This window comes from Salvia miltiorrhiza, chromosome 3 (genome assembly GCF_028751815.1).
Source record: "Salvia miltiorrhiza cultivar Shanhuang (shh) chromosome 3, IMPLAD_Smil_shh, whole genome shotgun sequence".
Lineage (NCBI taxonomy): Eukaryota > Viridiplantae > Streptophyta > Magnoliopsida > Lamiales > Lamiaceae > Salvia > Salvia miltiorrhiza.
Window position 1 is genome coordinate 57,330,019 of NC_080389.1, and position 8,760 is coordinate 57,338,778.

The 8,760-nt window shown below is 35.2% G+C and overlaps 1 protein-coding gene across 1 annotated transcript; it reads right to left on the reverse strand.

Moving 5' to 3' along the window:
* Positions 1–6,689: 6,689 nt before the first annotated feature.
* LOC131014713 (uncharacterized) lies at positions 6,690–8,760 on the reverse strand. The gene is made up of 2 exons (XM_057942779.1): positions 8,291–8,760; positions 6,690–7,678 (listed from the first exon to the last, which is right to left on the reverse strand). Exons 1-2 carry the CDS (start codon positions 8,640–8,642, stop codon positions 6,918–6,920), a joined length of 1,113 nt encoding a protein of 370 aa, XP_057798762.1. The 5' UTR covers positions 8,643–8,760; the 3' UTR covers positions 6,690–6,917.

Sequence of the window (8,760 nt, forward strand, 5' to 3'; positions counted from 1 at the left end):
AGAAGAACTCAATTTAGTACTCCCCAATCTACGAAAAAGAGACAATGTACGGTTCGGCACGAGTTTTAAGAAAATTATTAAAGTAGAGTGGAATAAATGTATAATTTATAGGGATACTATTAATACAAAAAATTAAAATAAAAATATATTTTTAATTAAAAAGTAGAATAAAAGAACAATTTATGATTAAATGTAAGAAAAAAGTATAATATGATGGTTCAAAAAGTTAAATAGAACTCTTTTTCATAGATAAGAAAAAGACATACGTATTTATTGAAGTGTCCCACATTGGATTGAAGATAGTGGCATGAGCCACTTTATATGATGAAACAACTCTCTCCCTTATAAGGTCTTTTAAAGGAGGAATGAACACAATATCTATTTCTAACATGATATTAGAGTCAACCCAATTCAATGATGGCCCCCAATGTCGTCGTCAACTGATGGGCACATTAAATTTGCAAAGAGGTACTTCGGTAACTTGCATTAATAACAAATTAAGAAAAACAGGTCCATTAAGCGTGATAACATACATGGACCCCCGAATGGATCAACAATTGAGATGGAAATTGGGCCTAACCATTGATTCATTCAAAGGTCCATTAAGCGTGATAACATACAAAATCAACCGAATACACCAAAATAAACCGAATATACACCAAAATCAACTGAATATACCAATGGCTGATTCTATTCACCGCCATTTTACTCTTTATAACCTATTTTTTTAAAGAAATATTAAAATTATTAATATATGTAATATTTTTTTATAACCCCAATTTAATTTACATGTAACTTCATTTGTAACTATAAGCTTTCTTTTCTATCAAATTCAGTCAACGCCATATTTGTTGTAATTATACTGATTAGTGATGGAGCCAAAAATTTACATTATAAGGGTTAAACTTGTACGAGGGTTCGGGGCCTATCCCCAGCCAAATTCTATTATAATCTACTCCCTCCGTCCACCAATCAATTTTCTATTTGTCTCTAAAATTTTTTCCACCAATTAATTTCCTATTCTGTTTTATGGACATATGTACTCTCTCTTACTTTTTAAATTACTACATTTTACCAATTGGATCCACCACACTTTACCATTACTTGTCTAATTGATGAGGAGTAAACTCTGCATCAATGTTGTGCAATTAACATGGTTGAAATATTTCTTTTATATTATTATTATTGTCACAATTATTATTATTATTATTATTATTATTATTATTATTATTATTATTATTATTATTATTATTATTATTATTATTATTATTATTATTATTATTATTATTATTATTATTATTATTTCAAATATTTTGTGCAGCGCTGACTTGACATGGTTGACCTTATCAATCGGGAATTATCTTGGCAGCCCAACGACTCAGCTCCAAGCGCAAGACTCATACAATAAGGGCTTAGACCCAATTATTTAAATTAATGGGTGTTTAGAGGAGAAATGAGCCAAGTTCACTTAATAGCATATAAATAGGAGTATTTCATTTTTTACTCACAAGTTAGAAAAGTTAGCCATTCTACTCAATTCTCACAACTTGTAAATGTAATTGCTCCCCAAATATAGTGAAAACCCCGAAAATTCACCTCGGATGTAGATCTTCACGATCGAACCATGTAAAATCCTTGTGTTGTTTATCGTTTTATTTATTGTGTTGATTTTTGATTCATCACTAATTTATCCAATTTTGATGTTAATTAAATGGGCCGATTATATTATTTCCAGTTTCTTTATTTTCGGAATTTTCAGTTTATTTATTTACTGAAAAATTTATTTCCAGTTTATTTATTTATTTTTGGAATTTTCAGTTTATTTATTTATTTATTTTTGAATTTTCAGTTTATTTATTTTCTGAAAAATTTATTTCTAGTTCATTTATTTTTCAGTTTATTTATTTATTTTCTGAATTTTCAGTTTATTTATTTTCTGAAAAAAATATTTCTAGTTTATTTAGTTTCCAGTTTATTTACTTATTTTCTGAATTTTCAGTTTATTTATTTATTTTCGAATTTTCAGTTTATTTATTTTTTGAAAAAATTATTTTCCAGTTTATTTATTTATTTATTTTCTGAATTTTCAGTTTATTTATTTTCTAGTTTATTTATTTCCAGTTTATTTTTTTTCCGAACTTTTAGTTTATTTATTTATTTATTTATTTTCAAATTTTTAGATTATTTATTTATTTATTTATTTTCAAATTTTCAGTTTATTTATTTTCTAGTTTATTTATTTCGAGTTTATTTATTTTTCAGTTTATTTATTTTCTGAATTTTCAATTTATTTATTTTTGGAAAAAATTATTTCCAATTTATTTATTTATTTTCTGAATTTTCAGTTTATTTATTAATGTCAAATAGCTAGTGAAAGATTAGTAAAAGTAATCACAATACATTAACACTACTCTTTTAGTCTTTTACACCACATTTTTAGCTTTCTTAGTTTCCGTGCCGAACACCAAAAAGGAAGTTGATTGGTGGACAGAGGGAGTATATTTTTCAGAATATTATATTTTGAAAATAAAGATGAAATTATTTTATAGTTGGAGCCTTATCAAATGAATGATCAAGTTTTTAACAAAATCTTTTTCATATAATCAACACTATTATCTCTTTAAAGTTTTCACCAAAGTACCTAGATATTTGTTCTTTCAAATTTTCTATTAGTGTAGAGAGAGTTTTTGGAACATATTTTTTGAGACGTTAATTGGCTGTAAATCCACAAACTATTAATGAATTTTGGTATTTTTCCAATTCTATAAAGTTGTAATGCTAATAGATAAACTTTAGTCAATTCCGGAATTTGCCATGAATTTTAATTTCACCCAAATTAAAAATGACATGACAAAATTAAAGCTGATATAATAAACACACATTATATTAATAAATGGACAAATAAATTTGATCAAATTCAGCCAACAAATAATTAAAATTTCAAACCAAAATAATAAATGATGTTGCCCAAAAGAAAATAGAATTTACAAACTGTAGTTTAGGTGGAAAAATATTTTTTTTATCATTATGGTATTATATAGATAAAATGAACTTTCAAATTCTAACACTATGAATAGGGTGAGAAAATTTAAAAATAATATTTTCAAATTCATAATTATTATAACATTCTATATAGAATAAGTTAATTTAATTACACAAATTATATTTGAATCATATACATCTAGAGCTGTCAAAATGGGCCGAAAATGGCCCAGCCCGACGGGCCCGCCCAACCCGCTCGTAATTTTGGCTGAGCTGGGCTCAACCCAACTCTCCAAGGGTTTGTATATTTATTAAGATGATGAAGATATGAGGCGGCTGCGGCGTTAATGATTATTCTACTTCTTTGAGGGAGTATTTTTGTGCCTTTGAGTGAGCATACCATCCGCGAGTGTGTGCTGTTGTTTTACTCTTTATTTCTATGTAAGCGTAAGGCTTCTTTGGTTTAGTGATCTGAACTCCAGCCTGTTGGAGTGTTTCTTGATGTTGGTTTGAACGTGGATTGAGAGGCAATCATGTTCTGTGGGTAAGTTCTATCTTGCTCTCTTTTTGTTCACGTAGATGAAGGTTTGGGAAGAAATAGAGGCTAGGAAGATCGAGTCTTCGCGTGTAAGTCCTTTGTATTTCTTATCTTCACTAGTGAACTGTTGGAACTGGGCGTGGCCCCCCAGACGTAGGTGTGTTATCACCGAACTGGGTAATCATTGTTGGTGTCTTGTGTTATTTACTTTCTGCTTGATTTTCTTTGAGTATCACTGCTTACGTTGTTTGTGTGTGGCCGAGACAATTGATCGTTGGTTAGGTACAATTTCAGGCTGCATTCAACTATTGGAACGCGTGGAGAGTTCTCCGGAACAATCCCAAGTTCAAGTCGATGTACCTCGTTGGAGACGTGCATGCCTCCAAGAGGACAAAGACTACGGAAGAGGGCGGCTTCACCACCTCGGCGTCGGGCGAGAAGATCTCCTCTTCCCGGCCCATTGGCAACAAGGCGGCGAAGGCGGCAAAGGGGAAAGGAAAGGCATCAGCGTCGCATACGAGCTCGGAGCCTCCACCGGAAATAGTGGAGAGGTTGGACAGGTCCGACCAGCAGATGAGGGCATTCACCGCCCAGTACCAGCGGAGGAACGATATCAAGGAGAGGGAGCTCGATATGCAGCTCCTGAACGCGGATACGACGCACATGACGGACGCACAAAGGGCATTGCACGCGTCCATGGTCGCCGACGTGCTCAGGCGTCGTGGTCTAGACTATGATTTTTATGTAATTTTTTTTAATGATGGGGTAATATGATGTTTTAGGTGTTGTTAATTTTTATGTAATTTTTTTTATGTTTTAGCAATTTTTAAATTTTATGTTTAATGGCGTATTTAACTATTAGAAAAATATGTTTTTTAAATTATGCAATTAAATTTAAATGAAAAACATAAAAATTAAAACTAATGTTATCAAGTAGGCTATCAAGTAACCCCAATGCAGCACTACCTACTCAATAACACAACCACTATCAAATAGGCTATCAAGTAAGCCCATTGCGGATGCTCAGAATAGAATCACCCTATACCAATTCTCATCGTTCAATTATAATCCATCTAACTATTCGAGATCTAATCTCATAATCAAAAGATGCTTATTAATTCATCGCCTTCTATCGCCTCATAAAAAAAATTCATCACCTTCTATCTAAATTCCCTATAATCTAAATAAAATATTTGATTGGTCGTGGAGTACCACTAGATCCAAAATAAATATGCTATTCCCTTTTCGTTCAAACTCATCTAATTCGGTATTCCAAATTTCCAATCATAAAATCAATCACAGGTGGTAAAATAAGAATCTCAAGTCAAACTATGGTTAAGAAGACTTTTGTTGCGCTAAACAGAATTATGGAGGCAACTTCTTGTTTTTTGACTTTTTTTCTCTATTTGTTTTGAGGCACACTTATTGGGTCTCTCCATCCAAATCAATCAAATTTACATAATTCAAATTTAAATTATACTGTTTTTGAGATATAAACGAGGGAATTGAGATTTATACGCAAATCTCGATATATCATCTTTAATAAAGGAACAAGTACCATTGAACTATAATATTAATTCATGCTACTTGATAGTATTGCTTCATCTGGATCAAAATGTTGTGCATAATATTGGAACAGCACGCACAACAACACAGAGTAAACAGCAGCGAAAAATTTGATGTGACGCACTGTGTTTAGGAAACACACCAGTGCACACAGAGAAATATTGCAGCAGAAATAAAAGTGGGAGAAGACACAAGGAGATACAAAAATTCTTCAAGTTATAAAATATATAACTTGAAGATGCCTCATGGCAAAAAGACTAAATAGAGAATGAACAATTCACGTTCTGGTAAAGCATGAATGAACGGATAGTCATTTTATCGGTGAATTATTGTTGAATTGTGAATTATACCTAGTGGTTGATCGGAAAAGTGAGAGAATTGCTAAGTTGCTGAGAGCACGAGAATCAAATGCAATAATATTGAAAAGTAGAGATCGCGTCCATTACAGAGTGCGTTTGCATGGGTATTTATAGATTACATGCTAGGGGTAAAAGAGTAATTTCGCCTTCAAAGCATGCCTTCCGCGTGGTCGAGGGTATAATAGTAAATTTGCCCCCAGGCGGGGGATTCCGCTGCTCTTTTGGTGATTTCTCTGGCGAAGGCCATTTCTCTGACAAAGGCCATTCCTCTGGCGAGAGTGACTTCTCTGGCGAAGGCCATTTTTTTGGTGAAGACCGTTTCTCTGACGGCATCCGTTCCTCTGGCGAGGTCTGTTTCCCTGATAGAGGTCATTCCTCTGCTCTGCATATATTACTCCTCATCACGTTCAATACCTTTACAATGATCTAGGTATTGAACATATGACACTCTCACAAAAGAACAAAGCTCGGTTCAAGAGTAATACTCCGAAACCTTACAAAATTAAACAACGAGTGTTGACTCAGATGTTATCCCAACATACAGAATCACACTCGTACACAATTGCCCTACATGACTTGATTTCTCTCTGTAAGCTCTTGGCAGACTGAGGGAACAACGAGTGCTGTAAAAGATGTTATCATAACACACAACATAACACTCGTACAAGAACCGCCTATCACCCTCTCAAGCTGCACTTTTAATGAGAACTCTTCCCCATCTTATATAGGCGTCTCTAACTTGCTCCCCAAGCCTTGAAAAACGTGCTGCAAGTGATGGATGGAGTGGTTGTTGAAGTACTTAGGTTTTCCTTGTTTGTAGGAACAAACTCCACCAACTTTCTTCCCTTAACTTCCAGCAGCCACGTTTGAGCCTCCAACCACTTCCTTTCTCTCTCTTTTCCCTCTTCCCATCTTCCTTATTTGTAGGTGTCTTCAACCTCCCTTTAACTTATCCATTCGAACCCTACAAAACACACGTGAAGAAGGCAAAACAAACCAAAACTTTAAGAAAGTTTTATAGAGTTAAAAATTAACTCCAACACTAATTAACTAGATTTTTAGAAGATTGAACATTAATAATGGCAAATGTTTGTTTCTATAAATATACATACATAACCATATGAGATAGGTTACTGATAGGTAAATTATAGTGGTATCGACAAGTTCCATGTTATTAGTTGTGTGAATATGGAACTCCAAAGTATGAACAACAATTGATGAATATTTACCTAAAAAACACATAAAAACAAAACAATTGATGAGTATCATAAACTTGTATACGAAGAAAGCCTAGGGAAAATAAAGAAGCCTCAAGTTAGATACTCCTTTAATGTGTTGATAATTGAACACTGGAAGCGACTCATATCATTCTACTCTACCTAGGGGCTCTCTGCTGAGCCACCCCACAACCGGAGATTTTATAAGGTGGCTTATCTTATTTTCTAAAATCAAATTTTAAATAAAAAATTAAACTAATGATCCCATCCTCGACGTTTCACAATCTCATTCACCATTCGATTATGTCTTGCTAATTCCACCGCCCCCATTCGTGAAGTATCGGTGATTAAAATCTGGTGGTCGACGGTATCACGGTTCACTTGTTTTAAACTGCCTAAGTGGTCAGCAAATATGCTTTCCCAATTGGGCGGGGACGACGACAACTCACTACTCTTCTCTTTCCCTTTGTTGTTCTTCTTTGCCGCTTTTTGGCTTGTAGGCCTAGCTGTGATGCTCGGTTCAGAGCACGACCTCGTGTACCCGCCCTCGGAGGTATTCTTCGTCCTTTTCAAAGAATTGACCTCTTCTTTGATGGAGGCGCATCGTTGAGATTCACGCAGAATGCGCCAAGCCGACAAGTGTTTGAAGTGAGCATTCTTATTTGTTTGAAATATCTCCTGAGCTTGTAGGACGATTTGATCGTCGTCGCTCATGTCTCTCCCCCAATTGCTTTTGCACTTATCGTAGATCGCCTCCCAAACCTTCACATCTTTATGGACCCGTTGGAAATGCGATTTGATTTGTTTGACTTCGCGCGTCATCGTGCCGGTCGGACGAATCACATTGTATCGCTTCTTGATATCGCCCCAATAGGGGATTGCCTTTTGATCGGCACTCTTGCGAGAATTGAGGGTCGCCTCGGCCCATAAAGTGCAAATGAGTTCGGTTTCCGCAGTGGTGTAGCCGGCCCGGGTCATCATCTTAGGGGGCTCGGGGCCGTTTAACTTGCTAGGAGCTGCTTGGAGGCAAAATTAGCAATTAGAACATATTCTCCAAACAATGGCAAAGCAAAACAAAAAAGTGCCAAACTCAAGCATTCATTTAGAAGCAAATATATTTTTGGGATAATTGCTAATCAAATCATGATTTTTGCTCTAATATACAAATTAGACACAACTCTTACAACTTTTTGAATACGGACCTTTTGATTAGTAGCAATCAACACCGTAATACAAAATTAAGATTCGGAGACTTAAACTCTTCAAAAAAAAAAAAAAAGATTCGGAGACTTAAAAACAGATTCCAACTTGCTTGTTTCAGATATATAAGGAGAATGCAGCTCTCAAACTAGATTTAACAAACTCAAACCAACTTGCAACACACAGCCCTACTCTAGCAAGCAGATATGGCACATATAACTTCATCAAGCCAGTGCAGAATAGATTCCAATTGCAAGAAATTTAAATACACGAAATAATGCACGACTCTGATTGAATTCTCAGAAGTATGAAAGCCAAATTCATAAACACTACATCTACTCTAATAGCATAAGAAGAACATCACATGAAATGCAACTAAAAGACAAAAAAGGAAGGAGCTTTAATAAATTAAGATCAATGAACTATACCTCGAGGCCCCTTCGCCGCCTCATCGGGTTGACTTTCTGCCTCCTTATCCGCCGCGACAACCTCTTTCTTCACCGGCGCCAGCGCCGCCTTCCTCTCAGCAGCCTTCTTCTCTTCTTCATTCCTTTTCCTCTCCTCCGCCTCCACCTTATCATTCACCATTCTCACCACCGCATTGACATCCCTCACCAGTGAATCGCTCTTGAACAGATTGCTCTCCCTCGCGACGAACTCAAACACCTTCTCCAGAAACCCCAACGGATCCGAGGGGTCGAGGAAGGAGCTAAACGGCTTCGCCACCGACGACGACGCCTTATTACGGTCTTCCTCTTCGTATTCGGAGAGACTCGCCATTGATTAACTGGATGGGGGAAAAAAATTGAGCTTGAGAGTTTTTTATGAGGTTGAACAGTTGCGTTTTAGGGATTTTTGAGAACAAAATTTCAAAATTGAAAGGCGCGCAGGGAAAGAT

Bases quoted from the DNA above. Each gene is read 5' to 3' on its own strand.
- LOC131014713 (XM_057942779.1), bottom strand. From the start codon at position 8,642: ATGGCGAGTCTCTCCGAATACGAAGAGGAAGACCGTAATAAGGCGTCG. The intron at 7,679-8,290 runs GTATAGTTCATT...GCCTCCAAGCAG, and splicing joins GGCGGCGAAGGGGCCTCGAG to CTCCTAGCAAGTTAAACGGC.